A 20,658-nucleotide genomic window follows, 5' to 3' on the forward strand; every position below is an offset into this window, starting at 1 on the left:
TTAAGATCTTTTCAGTTCAGTCAGTCAGTTCAGTATTTCAGTCGTGTTCGACTCTTCACAACCCCATGGACTGCAGCATGCCAGGCCTCACTGTCCATCACCAACTCCCAGAGTTTATGCAAACTCATGTTAATTGAGTCAATGATGCTATCCAGCCATCTCATCCTCTGTCATCCCTTTCTCCTTCTGCCTTCAGTCTTTCCTAGCATCAGGGTCTTTTCCCATGAGTCAGGTCTTCACATCAGGTGGCCAAAAGGAGTTTTAGCTTCATCATCAGTTCTTCCAATGAATATTCAGCACTGATTTCCTTTAGGGTTGCCTGGTTTGATCTCCTTGCAGTCCAAGGGATTCTCAAGAGTCTTCTCCAACACCACAGTTCAAAGACATCAATTCTTTGGTGCTCAACTTTCTTTATATTCCAGCTCTCACATCCATACATGACTACTGGAAAAAACTTGACTAGATGGACCTTTGTTGGCAAAGTAATGTCTCTGCTTTTTAATATGCTGTCAAAGTTGGTCATAACTTTTCTTTCAAATGTCTTTTAATTTCATGGCTGCAGTCACCATCTGCAGTGATTTTGGAGCACAAAAAAAAAAAAAAAATAGTCTGTTACTATTTCTACTGTTTCCTCATTTATTTGCCATGAAGTGATTGGACCAGATGCCATGATCTTAGTTTTCTGAATGTTGAGTTTTAAGCCAAATTTTTCACTCTCCTCTTTCACTTTCAAGAGGCTCTTTAGTTCTCCGCTTTCTGCTGTAAGGGTGGTGTCACCTGCATATCTGAGGTTATTGATATTTCTCCCAGCAATCTTGATTTCAGCCTGTGCTTCATCCAGCCCAGCATTTCTCATGATGTACTCTGAATATAAGTTAAATAAGCAGGGTGACAATATATAGCCTTGATGTACTCCTTTACTTATTATCTAGCTTTCAGTGTTGTTTTCACTGGAATTTTAGTTCTGATACTTAGTCTGACATATTGAATGCAGTGATTATAATATAGACATTAGTGTAATATCTACCCAACTCTGCTATCAACTATCTTTATGATGTGAGGGCTTCCCTGGTGGCTCAGACAGTAGATTCTGCCTGCAATGTGAGATATCTGGGTTCTATCCCTAGGTCAGGAAGATCCCCTGGAGAAAGAAATGGAAACACACTCCAGTATTCTTACCTGGAAAATCCCATGGGTGGAGGAGACTGGTAGGCTACAGTCCATGGGATCTCAAAGAGTTGGAGATGACTGAGCAACTAACACACATCCTTATGATTGTGAGCCAATCACTGATCTCTCTGAGCCTCCATCTCTGCACCTATGAATTAATAGCAATAAAACTTGCTCAGTAGAAAAAAATGACATGAAATTATGTATGAAAAGTATTTACACAGCCCCTGAACAACCACAATTGGTCAATAAATGTTAACTCACCAAAGCAGCAATAACATAACATTATATAAGTAAGATAAATAGACCTTGTGTTTTAAAGAGCATTTTCAGTTCAGTTCAGTTCAGTTCAGTCACTCTGTTGTGTCCAACTCTTTGCAGCCTCCCTGTCCATCACCAACTCCGGGAGTCCACCCAACCCATGTCCATTGAGTCAGTGATGCCATCCAACTATCTCATCCTCTGCTATCCCCTTCTCTTCCTGCCCTCAATCTTTCCCATCATCAGGTGTTTTCAAATGAGTCAGCTCTTTGCATCAGGTGGCCAAAGTATTGGAATTTCAGCTTCAACATCAGTCCCTTCAATGAACACCCAGGACTGATCCCCTTTAGGATGGACTGGTTGGATCTCCTTGCAGTCCAAGGGACTCTCAAGAGTCTTCTCCAACACCACAGTTCAAAAGCATCAATACTTTGGTGCTCAGCTTTCTTTACAGTCCAACTCTCACATCCATACATCACCACTGGAAAAAGCATACCCTTAACTAGATGGACTTTTGTTGACAAAGTAATGTCTCTGCTTTTTATGCTGTCTAGGTTGGTCATAACTTTCCTTCCAAGGAGTGTCTTTTGATTTCATGGCTGCAGTCACCATCTGCAGTGATTTTGGAGCCCAGAAAAATTAAGTCAGCCACTTTACTGGTTGCTAATTTTAAGTCTGACCCAGCCTCAGTCACTGGCTTTAACTGAAACTTCTGTAGTTCAAATCCATGTTGTGCAAGGGTCAACTGTATATAAGTTTTGGTCTAAAACTATGTGTTTGTTGAAAATTAAATAGACAAATTTAAAATTGAAAATCCTTTAAAATGGTCACAAGTAGTGTAATTATGGAATTTTTATCATTCACATTTTAACTTCCTAGTTTCAGCTGAATGTGAGAGAGAGGTGAGAGACTTGAAAGAATGCTAATGATCCTGGCAACTATCCTTATAACTGTATTCTGAAATGAGATCTTTTCAGATTCCAAAGAGGAGCAAATCTATTAAAAGAATCAGAAATTTTAAGTGGAGCCATTACAAATAGCATACATATGACAGTGGTTTTATATAGTTGAAAAAAACTAAAAATCACCAAAGAAGCAGACTCACAGATATAGAGAAGAATCCAGTGGTTACCAGTGGGGAGGGGGAAGGAGAGAAGGCCCATGTAGGAGTAGAAGGGGAAAAAAAATGGATCATTATGGAATTATCTCTCTCTCTCTTTTTTTTTCCCTTGCCTTTTCATACTGTTCTTGAGCTTCTCAAGGCAAAAATATTGAAGTAGTTTGCCATTTCCTTCTCCAGTGGACCATGTTTTGTCAGAACTCTCCACCATGACCTGTCCATCTGGGTGGCCCTGTATGGCATGGCTCATAGTTGCATTGAGTTAGATAAGGCTGTGGTCCATGTGATCAGTTTGATTAGACAGCATATTAAAAAGCAGAGAAGAGACATTACTTTGCCAACAAAGGTCCATCTAGTCAGAGCTTTGATTTTTCCAGTAGTCAGGTATGGATGTGAGAGTTGGACTATAAAGAAAGCTGAGCACTGAAGAATTGATGATTTTGAACTGTGGTGTTGGAGAAGACTCTTGAGAATCCCTTGGACTGCAAGGAGATCAAACCAGTCAACCCTAAAGGAAATTAGTCCTGAATATTCATTGGAAGAAGCGATGCTAACGCTGAAACTCCAATACTTTGGCCACCTGATGTGAAGAACTGATTCACTGGAAAAGACCCTGATGCCTGGAAAGACTAAAGGCAGAAGGAGAAGGGGACAACAGAGGATGACATGGTTGGATAGCATCACTGACTCAACAGACATGAGTTTAAACAAGCTCTGGAAGTTGATGATGAACAGGGAAGCCTCGTGTGTTGTAGTCCATGGAGTCACAAAGAGTCAGATATGACTGAGCAACTGAACTGAAATGAAATGAACTGATGGGATTATAGAAAATAATCTGTGTGAAACTTTTGTAGAATTTAAGAAATCTTTCATTCAATTAAAAAAATAGTCCAGTAAACATGAATTTTTTAAAAATTGTGTATCTCACTTTCGTTAATTTGCTGCTAATGTATGAGGGAAAGTTATGCTTAAAAGATACTTCTGAGTTACCCAAACGTTTGCATTAAATGATTATTTGTTTCAGGAAAGTTACATTTAAAAACATCTTAATCTGTTAAGGCAAAATATGCCACTATAGTAATTTAGTAAATTAGCAATACAGCAAACCAAAATTACATGTTTATTGAAATTGGAAGTAATCAGTAAGAACAGTGCAAAGAAGCTTAATATACAAAGAATCAAAACAAGCAAAATGATTTTGCTGTAACTGCCTTTTCTATTCTTTTCTACTGTGTTACAGAGTTTGTTTTAAAATATTAAGGTTTGGAATCTTACAATAAAAAGCTATGTAGAAGTTAGACAAAAAATAGACCATAAATTATGATCCCATTAATATAACATTTAAAAATAAGCATAACTGATCAATTGTTTTGATAATCAGGGTAGTGATTTCTCTGGGGAACAGAGTATAGCTGGAAGGATATGATGAACATTCTGGGATCCTGGTAATGTTTTATTTTTTGATGTATGTGCTGGCTCATTGGATGTGTATAGTCTGCAATTTTTTATTGAACTGTATATTTATGATTTGTACATGTTTTGTGCCAGTTTCTTGTACCTCAGTAAAGTTTCATTAATGGTAAAAAGTTTATTTCAAAGAAAATACTCATGTTAATCATAAGTGAAAGAATAATATTCAACCATATTTTGAGTGATTCAGTATGTCTTAAATTTGCTCCTAGTATATACAAGAAATGTCTTTGATTACTTAATCCAAACTCATTTTAATTTTAATTGGGAATGTTCTTTTTTTTCCCCTTACTCTATACTTTGTTAAATGAATAAAAACTTGGGTTTAAAGCTTTAAAATAAACACTTTGATAACTATTTTTTCTTTCTTTTTCTTCTTTGTATAGTGATAATGTGACCTATGTTGGAATCTAATTCTTATTCCTCTAATACAGAAATGAAGCTCTGCCATTATGTAAAACATACAGGGCATTTAAAAAGACAAACTGGTAGTTAGACCTTGTCCTGTTCTAAAACTGAGAATTTTAACTTTCAAATTTCAAGAAATATTTTGTCCCAAAGAAAAGTATCTGAATTTTTTTACTTCAGGTTACCTTGTCTAGCAGAGTTATCTGACATGTTTTAAACTGTTAAGCACATATATAGAATTTAAAGTTAGAGATTCAGACTTTTGAATTTTGTGCTGAATCTCAACACACATTTTCTTATTTACTATAATTGTAATTATTTGTAGCCAAACTCTGCCACTTACTTTGTAGCCTTTGGCTTTTCAAATTTAATACAAAATTCACATTTCATTTCCTTAGTCACATTAGCCTCATCTCAGATGTTCAGTGGCTTGTGACTACTGCATTGGACAGAGGACATTTAGAGCATTTCCATTATTGTCAAAAGTTCTGTTGGACAACACTAATATAAGTACTAGAATAATATATTCCTTGGAGAGTTTTACTTTTGTTAAACAAAATTATTTTTATAGAATTCTTAGCATTGTAATGATGAATCATAAATGCTTGATACCTGATATTTAATAATAATATTTAAAAATAAGAATAATCAGATAATAATAATATAATTAAAATTTAAATGTTACATATCTAGTATCACAAATAAAGTTATATAGCCTTGTATAAATTCACTAAAACTATCATATCCACCATTCCTCTTTCAGATGTTTCACTGTGACAAACTGGCAGTCTGAAAAATTTCCCTGAAGTAGAAACAAAAGAGCCAGGCTAATATTACTATGCTCCCAACTTTTGTATATATATATATATATATTCTAAGCAACTATTTCTTTTTAATTTCTAAGTGTGAAGAAACCTTAACATGTAGATCATAAGTACTTACAACCAGGGACAAATCTGGTTAATCAGGATACAAGCTGATGAAAAAAGAAGCTGAATTAGTATTCTAATACTCTCTTATGATATGGCATTTACTAATCAGGATCTCTTTATATAATTCTAGACTTATAAAAGCTCTAAATACTGTCCTGGTGTCATCTGAAATATTTTAGTGCATAACTTTAATTTTTTTTTTTCCTTTTAGGAAATAGATCAAAAACACAATTACATGCTATGCTTACTACACAAGACAATGGTTAGGTAGACAGTCCCATCCTTAAAACAATTTGGATCTCAGCCCAGTGCTGATCCCATTAAACATGCCAATCAAAACACTTGGTTCATCAGTGGGACTGAGTTAGTGTCTCTGTCCCTTGTATTCACAGTTCAGTAATCATTATCCTTCTCATAACAGTTGTTCAACCCTGTGTATACAAAGTCTATACATCTATTTAATGGTACCTAGAAAAATATAACTTTAGGAGGACTTCATTGAGTTATTGTTACCTAAGAAACAGTAGTCTTGCAACCAGAAATAAGCTCTTTCATAAAGGTTCTTTCCAGCTTATTCATAACCTGTGCTTTTTCCCTCCTAGGCGACTGATAAAGATACTGGCAATTATAGTGCCATGGCATACAGACTCATAATACCACCAATTAAAGAAGGAAAGGAAGGATTCGTGGTGGAAACATACACAGGGCTTATCAAAACGGCTATGCTCTTCCATAACATGAGACGGTCTTACTTTAAGTTTCAAGTCATCGCAACTGACAACTATGGGAAGGGACTAAGTGGCAAAGCAGATGTTCTGGTGAGTAGATAAAACTTCAGATAAAGGGGCTATGTGCAGCCCTAGCCAGGGGTTAAGGTTTTAACACCTAGAACTTTTAAATATTGGAAATAGGTTTTCTAAAACATCAATGTGATTACCTTTCATCCAGGTTGTTACTACATATAGTTTAGAATATTAAAAAATTAGAGCTTTATGGTGGTTTATTTTTTTGACATTTCAGAAATTAATCATATTGTTTTTGAATATGACTGTGACAGCATTGTTTTTAGCACTGGTTTTCTGTTTGGTCTGAAGATCTCATTTTTAATATAAAGTTGGCTGGAGCTACTTACAATTTTAAAATGCTTCACAGAGTTTTGCTGTAGAAATTAAAATGTATGAAACTTTCATTACTATTTAAATTACTTTTAGGCCTTTTGTAATTAAGGAAACAAAAAATGTATTAGAGCAAATTTATGTTCCAGCAGATGTGATCTCCTTCTTTTACCAAACTCCTCATTAATGATGTTGGCGACCCTTAACTAAATTATCAATATATTTAGCTTCAGTCAGTAATCACTTTTCTATTGTTTCTTGGGCTATACATAAGCTCAGTGGTAGGTTATTAACAAAGACAGTCTGATATTAACATTTATTCAAAATACTCAACACCAAAGCATCTATCCTATGAAATTGCTACTTTAGAAGAGTAGATTATTTAGACATTTTTTTTTCTGATAAAATCAGTAAAAGTTATAAATATCATTGTTACTGGAAATATTTGTCACATAAAGTATAATTTTTCTTTTGCTATTTATACTTTATTAAATCTTCAATTTCTACTGTTCTCATTTAGTTATCAGGACAAGATTAAACATCAAATAGATGCAATAGCTCAGTTGGTAAAGAATCCACCTACAATGCCGGAGACCCTGGTTTCACTCCTGGGTTGGGAAGATCCCCTGGAGAAAGGAAAGGCTATCCACTCCAATATTCTGGTCTGGTGAATTCCGTGGACTACCGTCCATGGGATCGCAAAGAGTTAGACACAACTGGGCAACTTTCTCTCACTCAGATGCAACATAAATCAAATATTTTTCTTCTTAGATAATGGTGAAGACCAACCACCATGATTATGATGGATATGAAGGCCAGAACATTCTCATTTATAACAAAGGCCAATGTAAAAAGCTTTTGATATGCAAACTATTAAGGTTGGCATAGATTTCTTTAAAATCAAAATAAGACCTGTAAACCTTATATAAAGTCATATTGTCATTTCTCTTCCTGTTAAGGCTGAATAATAAGGCTACTACAATATTGTAAAAACATAAATAGAATATAACTATATAAGTTATCTATATGATATGTACATAAGCAATGTTAAGTTTGTGGGTTTCTTATTTGGACTGTATACACTATAGTATGGAAATTTAAGATATACCTCTAAAATTATCCAAAATATATTTAGAAAGATTCAATTCAAAATAATCATAATGTGATGTATTTGTAAATCACAATATTTATACAAGGAAATCTTCCTAGCAAAATATGTTGTTGTTCAGTCACTAAGTCATGTCTGACTCTTTATGACCCCATGGACTGCAGCGAACCAGGCTTCCCTGTCCTTCACCATCTCCCAGAGTTTGCTCAAATTCATGTCCATTGAGCAAATGATGCCATCTAACTATCTCACCCTCTGTCTCTCCCTTCTCCTCTTAGTCTTTCCCAGCATCAGAGTGTTTTCCAATGAGTCAGCTCTTCACATCAGGTCATAATGCATTTATGATAAAATTTGAAATCCTTTCAGAAAAGAGAAGGAAGACATGGAGAGAAATGACTTATGCAAAGAAAACAACAAGTGCCAGAACCAAGAAGGAAGGGCAATTGTGACCGTTCTCAACAACTGACAGATATTTACTCAGCTTGGCAGTGAGGGAGGGAAAGTGAATGAGACAGGGCTGGAGATGGAAGTATATAAGGTGTAGAACATATTGAAAATATTGGAACTTTTCCCCTAAAATTTATGGGAAATCATTGAAAAAATTCAGTAAGAGTGAATGAAGATACAGTTTTTAACTTTGATAAAACTTTCTTGTTTATTGCAAATCTGATTCTCCCCTGAGGACACTACTTCTGCTACTGCCTCCTCAAGCAGAAGCTTTTGTTTGTATTTTTTTTCTGTTTTTGTCAGTCTTCGTACTACCTGCTGGCAGAATAGCATCCTCAGTGTGCAACACCACTGCTCTAGACCCTCCTTCCTTCCTCAGAATCAGCTTTGATTTTCATCATCTGACTGTCACTAACTGCCTTACTTCATTCCTGGGACTCCGAAGCCTTGGTCAATCCCAAGTATATCTCAATGAGTTTGGCTCCCAAGTTACTATTACTTTCTCCAACAATCCTCCAACATTTTGATAATTTCATTATACACAAAGAGGATTCTTCCAATATCCTGAACTCGCAATTGCTTGAATGCCTTTCCTCCAATGGCTTTACTTTTCATCCTGTTGCAACCACTTAAAACCTGAGTTATTTTTTTGCCATTGCCACTTATGACACTCCTTTTATAGCCTCCACTTCAAACCACCCACTCTTTGACCATCATTTCCTTCTTCAGGGAAGCTTCCCAAACCAGGGATCAAATCTGTAATCTCCTGCATTGTAGCAGATTCTTTACTGCTGAGCCATCAGGGAAGCCCTCTCTTAAACACCTTTTAAATCAAAATTTCTCTCCTAACACTCATCCAAAACTGCTTATGCCAACATCAGCAATGACTTTCACTTATTAAAAGCCCTGGTAATCTGAATCTCCATTTTATTTGAACCATTAACTACCTTTGGTTGATGTTACCTTTACTAGGCTTGCCAGCCACCATTCACTTTTCTTTATTTCTTCCTTCACTGCTCAGTCTTTCTCAGTCATTTTTTGCTGTCAGTTTCTTCTCCTGACCCTTTAGTCAATGTTTCTTAGGGCTCAGATATTAATTCTCTTTTCTATCTTTACCCTATGACTCATTAAACTCATTTAGTCCCACAACATTAAAAGATTATCTATATATATTAAAAATGTTCAAATTTATATCTTCACTCTGAAGCTCATTCTTGAATAGCAAATTCATGTATCAAAATGTACATGCAGAATTATACTTGAATGTCTACTAAAGACCTGTTTGATGTTTGCTAATCTTCTCTTCCTCATCACATCTCTTCTGCCTATCAATTCAGTTCAGTACAGTCGCTCAGTCGTGTCCAGCTCTTTGCAACACCATGAATCACAGCATGCTAGGCCTCCCTGTCCATCACCATCTCCCGGAGTTCACTCAGACTCATGTCCATCAAGTCAGTGATGCCATCCAGCCATCTCATCCTCTGTCGTCCCCTTCTCCTCCTGCCCCCAATCCCTCCCAGCACCAGAGTCTTTTCCAATGAGTCAAATCTTGGCATGAGATGGCCAAAGTACTGGAGTTTCAGCTTTAGCATCATTCCTTCCAAAGAACACCCAGGACTGATCTCCTTCAGAATGGACTGGTTGGATCTCCTTGCAGTCCAAGGGACTCTCAAGAGTCTTCTGCAACACCACAGTTCAAAGGCATCAGTTCTTCGGTGCTCAGCTTTCTTCACAGTTCAACTCTCACATCCATACATGACTACTGGAAAAACCATAGCCTCGACTAGATGGACCTTTGTTGGCAAAGTAATGTCTCTGCTTTTCAATAATGCTATCTAGGTTGCTCATAACTTTTCTTCCAAGGAGTAAGCATCTTTTAATTTCATGGCTGCAATCGCCAACTGCAGTGATTTTGGAGCCCCCCAAAATAAAGTCTGACACTGTTTCCACTGTTTCCCCATCTATTTCCTGTGAAGTGATGGGACCAGATGCCATGATCTTCGTTTTCTGAATGTTGAGCTTTAAGCCAACTTTTTCACACTCCTCTTTCACTTTCAACAAGAGGCTTTTTAGTTCCTCTTCACTTTCTGCCATAAGGGTGGTGTCATCTGCATATCTGAGGTTATTGATATTTCTCCTGACAATCTTGATTCCAGCTTGTGCTTCTTCCAGCTCAGTGTTTCTCATGATGTACTCTGCATATAAGTTAAATAAGCAGGGTGACAATATACAGCCTTGCTGTACTCCTTTTCCTATTTGGAACCAATCTGTTGTTCCATGTCCAGTTCTAATTGTTGTTTCCTGACCTGCATATAGGTTTCTGAAGAGGCAGGTCAGGTGGTCTGGTATTCCCATCTCTTTCAGAATTTTCCACAGTTTATTGTGATCCACACAGTCAAAGGCTTTGGCATAGTCAATAAAGCAGAAGTAGATGTTTTTCTGGAACTCTCTTGCTTTTTCAGTGATCCAGTGGATGGTGGCAATTTGATCTCTGGTTCCTCTGCCTTTTCTAAAACCAGCTTGAACATCTGGAAGTTCACGGTTCATGTATTGCTGAGGCCTGGCTAGGAGAATTTTGAGCATTATTTTACTAGCCTGTGAGATGAGTGCAATTGTGCAGTAGTTTGAGCTTTCTTTGACATTGCCTTTCTTTGGGATTGGAATGAAAACTGACCTTTTCCAGTCCTGTGGCCACTGCTGAGTTTTCCAAATTTGCTGGCATATTGAGTGCAGCACTTTCACAGCATCGTCTTTCAGGATTTGAAATAGCTCAACTAGAATTCCATCACCTCCGCTAGCTTTGTTCGTAGTGATGCTTTCTAAGGCCCACTTGACTTCACATTCCAGGATGTCTGGCTCTAGATGAGTGAGCACACCATTGTGATTATCTTGGTCATGAAGATCTTTTTTGTACAGTTCTTCTGTATATTCTTGCCACCTCTTCTTAATATCTTCTGCTTCTGTTAGGTCCATACCATTTCTGTCTTTTATCGAGCCCATATTTGCATGAAATGTTCCCTTGATATCTCTAATTTTCTTGAAGAGATCTCTAGTCTTTCCCATTCTGTTGTTTTCCTCTATTTCTTTGCATTGATCGCTGAGGAAGGCTTTCTTATCTCTCCTTGCTATTCTTTGGAACTCTGCATTCAGATGCTTAGATCTTTCATTTTCACCTTTGCTTTTCACTTCTCTTCTTTTCACAGCTATTTGTAAGGCCTCCTCAGACAGCCATTTTGCTTTTTTGCATTTCTTTTCCATGGGGATGGTCTTGATCCCTGCCTACTGTAAAATGTCACAAACCTCTGTCCATAGTTCATCAGGCACTCTGTCTGTCAGATCTAGTCCCTTAAATCTATTTCTCACTTCCACTGTATAATCATAAGGGATTTGATTAAGGTCATACTTGAATGGTCTAGTGGTTTTCCCTATTTTCTTCAATTTAAGTCTGAATTTGGCAATAAGGAGTTCATAATCTGAGCCACAGTCAGCTCCTAGTCTTGTTTTTGTGGACTGTATAGAGCTTCTCCATCTTGGCTGCAAAGAATATAATCAATCTGATTTCGGTGTTGACCATCTGGTGATGTCCATGTGTAGAGTCTTCCCTTGTGTTGTTAGAAGAGGGTGTTTGCTATGACCAGTGCATTTCTTGGCAAAACTCTATTAGCCTTTGCCCCATTCTGCATTCCAAGGCCAAATTTGCCTGTTACCCCAGGTGTTTCTTGACTTCCTACTTTTGCATTCCAGTCCCCTAAAATGAAAAGGATGTCGTTTTGGGGTGTTAGTTCTAAAAGGTCTTGTAGGTCTTCACAGAACCATTCAACTTCAGCTTCTTCAGCATTACTGGTTGGGGCATAGACTTGGATTACTGTGATATGGTTTGGTTTGCCTTGGAAAAGAACAGAGATCATTCTGTCATTTTTGAGATTGCATCCAAGTACTGCATTTTGGACTCTTTTGTTTACCATGATGGCTACTCCATTTCTTCTGAGGGATTCCTGCCTGCAGTAGTAGATATAATGGTCATCTGAGTTAAATTCACACATTCCAGTCCATTTTAGTTCGCTGATTCCTAGAATGTTGATATTCACCCTTGCCATCTCCTGCTTGACCACTTCCAATTTGCCTTGATTCATGGACCTGACATTCCAGGTTCCTATGCAATATTGCTCTTTACAGCATCGGACCTTGCTTCTATCACCAGTCACATCCACAGCTGGGTATTGTTTTTGTTTTGGCTCCATCCCTTCATTCTTTCTGGAGTTATTTCTCCACTGATCTCCAGTAGCACATTGGGTACCTACTGACCTGGGGAGTTCCTCTTTCAGTATCCTATCATTTTGCCTTTTCATACTGTTCATGGGGTTCTGAAGCCAAGAATACTGGAGTGGTTTGCCATTCCCTTCTCCAGTGGAGCACATTCTGTCAGACCTCTCCACCATGACCCGCCCGTTTTAGGTTCCCCCTCGGGCATGGCTTAGTTTCATCGAGTTAGACAAGGCTGTGGTCCTAGTGTGATTAGATTGACTAGTTTTCTGTGAGTATGGTTTCAGTGTGTCTGCCCTCTGATGCCCTCTTGCAACATCTACAATCTTACTTGGGTTTCTCTTACCTTGGACGTGGGGTATCTCTTCACAGATGCTCCAGCAAAGCACAGCTGCTGCTCCTTACCTTGGATGAGGGGTATCTCCTCACCGCGCCCCTCCTGACCTTGAAAATAGAATAGCCCCTCTAGGCTCTCCTGCGCCCGAGCAGCCACTGCTCCCTGGACGTGGGGATGCTCCTCCAGGCTGTCGCCCCTGACTTCAGACGTGGGGTAGATCCTCTCGGCCATTCCTGTGCCGTCACAGCCTGGCACTCTCAGCCGTTGCCCCTGACTTCTGGACGTGGGGTATCTCCTCTTGGCCACACTCTGTGCGCCGTCACAATTGCCCTCATTCCTGTGTTAGAGGACACAATAGTCTTCACAATTTTTGCTCTATGACCAAATGAACTTTGAATACCTTGTGTGTGTGTGTGTGTGTGTGTGTGAATGTGCTTGGTCATGTCCAACTCTTTGTGACCCCATGGACCTGTATCATGCCAGGCTCCTCTGCCCATGTATTTTCCTTAGTCTCTTAATTCCTTTCTCTACTTAACCATACATTTAATTCCTGAGTAAATATTGTTGTATATATGTATATATACACTGTCACATACATATACTTCATATGTGTGTTATCTTCACATTTTTCAATACTTCTACTGTTACAGATTGTTTGATCAAGCATCATGACTCACTTGCATCATTGCACAAATTCACTAACTTGCTCGTATGCTTTCTTTCTTGCCCTGCTAACGTCTGGCTTTAATATAGCAAGTAAAGTGATATCTTAAAATGTAATTCAGGTTCTGTTATCTATCTGCTCAGAACTTTCTAATATCAGCTGATTCTTTCAGAGAAATTTTTAGATTATAGAAGACCATGAGGCCCTTGGTAATCTGACCTCCAATGATCTATTTTCTACTCTTCTCCCTGTAACTCCTTCAAACCTGATAATATTGGCCAGTTTGCTATTCCTCCAATAGTAAAAAAATGCTCTCAATTTAGAGAATTTTATAATGCACTTCCCTAGTGGCTCAGCTGGTAAAAAATCTACCTGCAATGCTGGAGATCTGGGTTTGATCCCTGGGTTGGGAAGATCCCCTGGAGAAGGAAAAAGCTACCCACTCCAGTATTCTGATCCTGAGAATTCTATGGACTGTATAGTCCATAGGGTCACAAAGAGTCAGACACAACTGAGTGACTTTCACTTTCACTACCTACAATGTTCTTTCCTGGCATTGTTCAGGACTAGCTCCCTTATCTCTTCTAAATATTTGTAACAATGTATTTCACAATGAAGCATACTCTCTTCATCCTAGTTAATACTGCAACATACTGCATCTCTGTATACTTAGCTGTTGTTTTTTTTTTAATAATGGGCTTATCATATTAGTGATTTCTTTTCTCAGAAAAGCTCTATAAGGACATTTTAAGAAATTAATTTAATTTAATCCCTAATATATCTCAAGCACCTAGAATAATTCCTGTCATAGATTGAGTACTAAATTCCTATGTGTTCAGTGAATGAATGGCCCGTCTCTTGCAGTGTAAGTTAGCAGTTCTCACAGGTAGTCTATGAAAACCTGTATGCATGCTAAGTCACTTCAGTCATGTTTGACTCTTTGCAGCCCTGTGGACTATAATCTGCCAGGCTCCTCTGTCCTTGGGATTCTCCAGGCAAGGATACTGGAGTGGGTTGCCATTTGCTTCTCCACCATGAGAACCAGAGAAACCCCAAATCATTTCAGGGTCCATGAGATCAAAGCTCCTTTCATGAAGATACTAGGACATGATTTGCCTTTTTACCATGTTGCATTTGCCCTGCCACAAAAATGGCTATGGCTTCATAGCCATACATAAACAGGAAAAAAAAAAGGAAGCCTGTTTCAACTAAGAATGCCCTTATTTAGGCCATAAAACTTGTTACTTTTAATAAATATCAACTCAACTAAAAACATTTTCAATATTTTCTATAATAAAAAAAAGAAGTAGGTATAAAGCACTTCTGATGTGTATGAAAGTTTCATGCTGTCTCAGAGAAAAGCTCTATGCAAGCTGAATTAGCTGCTTTTTTCAAGGAATAGCTTTTTATTTGAAAAAAAAAAAAAAACCTAGAGATAAACTATGGTTATTCAGACTTGAATTTTTGATGGGCATTTACAAAAAATTAAATGAGGTGAGACTGTCAATTCAAGGAAAACAACTGACAGTATTTGTTGTTAATGTTGACATTCAAGCTTTCAAGTACAAATTAGTATATTGGGAAGCATGTGTTCACCACTGTGAGTTTGACAGCTTGCCATTACTGAGAGATTTTCTGATGAGATCAGTGGTAATATTAAAGAATGTGATTTTTTCCTTGGTATTGTATAATGTAATGTGTCAATATTTGAAAAACTGGCAATATTCAGTGAACCAATACTTTCCAAATGACCAATGCAAGATGTTTTTTAAAATTCATAGGCAAAAGGTCCATTCAAATTGAAGACGGATAAGGTTATTTTAGTGTAACTGAACATGATTTTAGATTTTACATTGAAACTAATCTTGAAGAAACTACCACTTGAATTTTGAGTTTGCAAACAACATACACAATCATTTGAAAGCAAAAAAAAAAAGTACTTAAGATACCTCTTCTTTTTCAAGAAAGGTAAGATTGCACCAGAAACCAGTTAGGAAGAAACAGTGACCAGACCAAGCAAGAAACTTTGTGAACCTCTAGAATTTTGCTGTCTATTGTGTTAACTCTTTGCTATATGTGGCTTCTGAGCACTTGGAATGTGGTTAGGTTGCATTTAGACATACTGTGTAAAATACACACTGGACTTCAAAGACTTAGTATGAAAAACATACAAAAACTCTCCTTAATAAGTTTTTTAGCTTCCCTGGTGGCTCAGATGGTAAAGAATCTAGCTGCCATACAGGAGACATGGGTTTGATCCGAGTCAGAAAGATCACATTGAAAAGGGAATGGCAACCAAATCCAGTATTCTGGACTGAAAAATCCCATGGACAAAGGAGCCTGGCAGGCTACAGTCCATGAGGTCACAAGAGTCAGTCAGGAATGACCCACTAACGTTTTCACTTTTCCTAAACAGACTAATGATAATATATTGATTTTACTAGGTTAAGTGTATTATTAAATTAATTTTATCATTTTTTCTCTTTCTATTATGATTACCAGAAAATTGAAAATTATACATATCTGGCTTTTTTTTTTTTTTTTGGTCTCACGTTATGTTTATATTGGACTGTATTGAAACTGGAGCCTATTATACAGAGTGAAGTAAGCCAGAAAGAAAAACACCAATACAGTGTACTAACACATATATATATGGAATTTAGAAAGATAGTAATGATAACCCTGTATGCGAGGCAGTAAAAGAGACACAAATGTATAGAACAGACTTTTGGACTCTGTGGGAGAGAGAGAAGGTAGGATGATTTGGGAGAATGGCATTGAAACATGTATAATATCATATAAGAAATGAATCACCAGTCTAGGTTCGATGCAGGATAGAGGATGCTTGGGGCTGGTGCACTGGGATGACCCAGAGAGATGGTATGGGGAGGGAGGTGGGAGGGGGGTTCAGGATTGAGAACTCATGTACACCCGTGGCGGATTCATGTCAATGTATGGCAAAACCAATACAGTATTGTAAAATAAAGTAAAATTAAAAAAATAAAAGCTCAGAAGAAAAAATGAAAAAAAAAGAAGTGAATAGAAAAAAAAGAATTATCAGAGTTTTATGAGAAATAATTTAAAAGATTCAGAATCTCTGTTTTTGAAATTATGTGTTGCACAAATATTAGCTTTTTCTTTTTTTTTCTTTTGATTGTACCTAGTAACTTTAATCCATTACAAAAATCACCCCCCCCCAAAAAAAAGATGTTTAGAAAAAGTGTCATTAGTAATTAAGGCATAAATAATTAAATGAAGCAATTTTAAAGCAGAATTTTAAAAAATTTATTATAATAAACTGAAGTGCATTTGTAAGAATATTTGCATATAGGCATTACTGAAAAAGTAATATAAACAAAATCTAATAATCTTAAACATAAATATCTTTGCTATAGATGATAGAAGAAACCAATGATTCAAGGACATGGAAATTTTTGGAAGATCAAAATTTAAACTATAATAGCTTGTTGTCTTCATATGCACAAAGTATATATGTTCTACATAAATAATATGTATATGTCAATACATTTACAGAGATTTTAATTTTTAAATCTAACTGTTTGTAGATATGTCTGAGATAGTTACTTTTAGAGTTAAATGCAGTCTGACTTTTTATTTTTTCAGAATTAAAAATGCATTACTTTTTTATTTTAAGTGTACAAAATCATGTTTTCAAAATCATTTTCAAAAAATCTTTTTGAGAAATTATAAGCTTAATATGTATATATTCCAGAGGACTTTAAATCTTGATTCAGTTTGTTTAACAAATTAAAAATTCTCTTTGAAGTAATTTATCCTTCTGAATAAAGAGAAAGTACTGACAGTCTTTTAAACATAAATGATAGAGTTACTTATAACTTCAAGGCCAAATATTGCTTCTAAATAGAGTATCCAGCACATGAATTGACTGCATTCTAACACTTTACTTTTAAAACAACCTTCAAAACTTAGAACTTATTTATGCAAAGGGAAATTTTACCTTTACCCCATACTGAATAAAACATTCTAGTGTTTCATTATCTACAATTAGTGGAAATCGCTCAACCATGTGTAATTAATCCCTGGGTGTTTGTTTTGATAAGCTGACTGTGTAACAGAAAACTCCAAAATTTCAGTGGTTTAAACTAACAAGGTTTGTTTTTGCATGACCCAACAATGAGAGTATATATGGTCGGCTGATGTTCTTGACAGCTCTTGCAAATTGAGATTCAGTGGCTCAGTTCCCTTCCATCATGTGTCTGTGTCCTGCTCTATGGCTTCTTTATTCAAACAGATACTGCCAAAGAAAGGGAACGTTCACACATAGGATAGATTATAGGGTATTGTTTCTTCTTTTGCACTGACTTCCATTGGTCAGAACTTCATCATCATATGGTTCCATCAAACTCCAAAAGAAGCCGAGAAATCTGATCTTCTTTAGAAAAGAGTCCATGATTACTATTTGTTTCAGGCTGTTTGTTTTGGATCTTTTTTTTTTTTTTAACATTCTCTCACCCAATATTGAAAGAGGAAAAAGGAAGGGAGGAAGAGAAGAAGGAAGAAAGAGAGGGAAGGAAAGAAGAAAGAGAGGGAAGGAAAGAAGAAAGAGAGGGAAGGAAGGAATAAAGGAAACACAGTTTCACAAAACTCATATAGATTTTTCTAGAGATTTTTATCATCTATTTTTACTACTCAAAACTAAAACAGAAAGCAAAACAAAGAACAAAAAAATGTTATATGTAATATGTAATGTTAGTCCTTTTTATTCAGGAGTGATGCAAAAAGATAAAATAGAGTTACAAAAAAACTGTGATAATCCTCTTTTTCTAATGAACTTAGATTTGTGTGTGTGTGTGAGGACACAGTCAAGATTCATGTACATGTTTAAGGAAAATTTAATGAGTTAGAGATACAGGTTGGAACTGCCAGTGTTAGCAACTCGTTGATAGGTGATAATAAGATAGACTCCTGGCTCAATATAGTCTATCTGCACACATGAATTATTAGGCCCACATTATGGTTTGAAGATTTCAAATTAGTTGTAAATATTTCACATTTTATCTCTTTCCTTGAAAGATGGAAAACTCCAGCAGATCTGGACCTATTTATCTGCATCACAATATTCAGTAGAGATGAGCAGTAGCTGAATTCTTCAGAGTAATATGCTCTCTGATTTGAGAGACTGCCAATTCTCCCTATTATTTCATACTTTTGACAGCTTTCCTCATTTAGGTTATCCGCCTTGTCCCTGAAGAAGTTTGAGCTTATGACTTCTGATAGGCCATCTATGGGCAACTATATGCAGAGAATTTGGAGCTTATATAAAAAATATATGTAAACATGAGGTTGAAAGTGAAAGTCGCTCAGTGGTGTCTGACGCTTTGTGACCCCATGGACTCTATAGTCTATGGCATTCTCCAGGCCAGAATACTGGAGTGGGTAGCCTTTCCCTACTCCAGGGGATCTTCCCAACCCTGGGATCAAACTCAGGTCTCCCTCATTGCAAGTAGATTCTTTACCAGCTGAGCCACCAGGGAAGCCCAAGAATACTGGAGTAGCCTATCCCTTCTCCATGCATCTTCCCAACCCAGGAATCAAACAGGGTCTCCTGCATTGAGGGTGGATTCTTTACCAACTGAGCTATCAGAGAAGCCCAAAACATGGTTATTCCCTAGCAAAATTATATTCAGATATATAGTGCTAAATATGCCTAATCCAGAGTATTAACTTAATAGTCCTGGTGTATATGCATTTACAAAATTTTAATTGTGTATAATATTAGATACATATTTTTAATTTTAAAATTTAATATTATAAACTGCCATTACTGCATGGCAAATAGAAGGTGTAAAGATGGAAGTAGTGACAAATTTCCTCTTCTTGGGCTCCAAATCACTGCGGACTGTGACTGCAGCCAAGAAATCAGAAGACAATTGCTTCTTGGCAGGAAAACAATGACAAACCTAGACAGCATGTTGAAAAGCAAAGACATTACTCTGCTGATAAAGGTTTATATAGTCAAGGCTAGGTCTTCCCAGTGGTCATGCATGGTTTTGTGAATTGGACTGTAAAGAAGGCAGAATGCCAAATAATTGATGCCTTTGAACTGTGGTGCTGGAGAAGACTCCTGAAAGTCCCTGAGACAACAAGGAGATCAAATTAGTCAATCTTAAGGGAGATCAACCCTGAATATTCACTGGCAAGGACTGGTGCTGAAGCTGAAGCTCCAGTATTTTGGTCATGTGATGCAAACTGGCAACTCATTGGGAAAGACCCTGATGCTTAGAAAGATCAAGGGCAGAAGGGGAGAAGAGGGCATCAGAGGATGAGATGGCTGAACAGCATCACCAGTGCAATGAACATGAACTTGAGCAAACTCTGGGAGATGGTGAGGGACAGGTAGGCCTGGCCTGCTGCAGTCCATGGGGTCACAAAGAGTCAGACACAACTGGGTGACTGACCAACAGCACTTGTGTATAATATACATGCAGGACAGTACATTTTTTTAATGTCTGGGTAATAAAAGAGCACATGTTCTGAAGCCTGTGTTTAATTGGGACCAAGATATTAATGTCTCTTTGTTTTATTAGAGACATATTTTAAAACTGGATATTTAAAAATTTTTCATATTTAAAAAATGGAATGATACTGTGACTACCTGATACAATGATTTATAGAATTAAATCAGTGTCAATTCCTGTGTGTATGCATATGTTAAGTACTTTCAGTTCTGTTCAACTCTTTGCAACCGTATGGACTGTAGCCCACTGGGCTCCTCTGTCCATGGGATTCTCCTGGCAAAAATACTAGAGTGAGTTGCCAAGCCCTGCTCCAGGGGAATCTTCCTGACCCAGGGAATGAACCCATGTCTCTTTAATCTCCTGTGTTGGCAGGCAGGTTCTTTACCTGGGAAGCCCATTGATTCCTATACTTTTAAGCGAAACAGTAAAACATGTATTGTAAGCAGAGAATAAATGCTATTATTTTTCTTCCATTTTTCTAAATAAGAACATAGAAGGGACTCTAAATATCACATGAAAGAATGGATTCATAAACAGTGTTAAATTAGCTTATTTCAGCCCCATCTGAAGTTTTTATGTATTGTCATTGTTTTAGTCACTAAGTCGTGTCCAACTGTTTGTGATCTAGTGGACTATAGTCCACCAGGCTTCTCTGTCTGTGGGATTTCCCAGACAAGAATATTGGAGTGGGTTGCCATTTCTTCCTCCAGGGGATCTTCAAGACCCAGAGATCAGATCTGTCTCCTGCATTGGCAGGTGTATCTTTTACCAGTGAGCCGCCAGGGAAGCCCGAGTTTGTATGTGTATACCTCTTTATCTACACAAAGTTGGCTAATGCAGACATGATTCTCTATTTGGTGATC

General features: G+C 37.1%; 1 protein-coding gene across 8 annotated transcripts in view; it reads left to right on the top strand.

The window, feature by feature from the left end:
- PCDH15 (protocadherin related 15) overlaps positions 1 to 20,658 on the top strand; it is an 874,191-nt gene that overhangs the window by 789,501 nt on the left and 64,032 nt on the right. For all 8 annotated transcript variants that reach the window (XM_040254669.1, XM_040254668.1, XM_040254664.1 and 5 more), the window contains one exon: positions 5,964 to 6,179. In XM_040254669.1, the coding sequence (XP_040110603.1) occupies positions 5,964 to 6,179 (216 nt within the window). The remainder of the gene's footprint in view (positions 1 to 5,963; positions 6,180 to 20,658) is intronic.

The sequence above is a fragment of the Oryx dammah genome, unplaced genomic scaffold (genome assembly GCF_014754425.2).
Source record: "Oryx dammah isolate SB20612 unplaced genomic scaffold, SCBI_Odam_1.1 HiC_scaffold_14, whole genome shotgun sequence".
NCBI lineage: Eukaryota > Metazoa > Chordata > Mammalia > Artiodactyla > Bovidae > Oryx > Oryx dammah.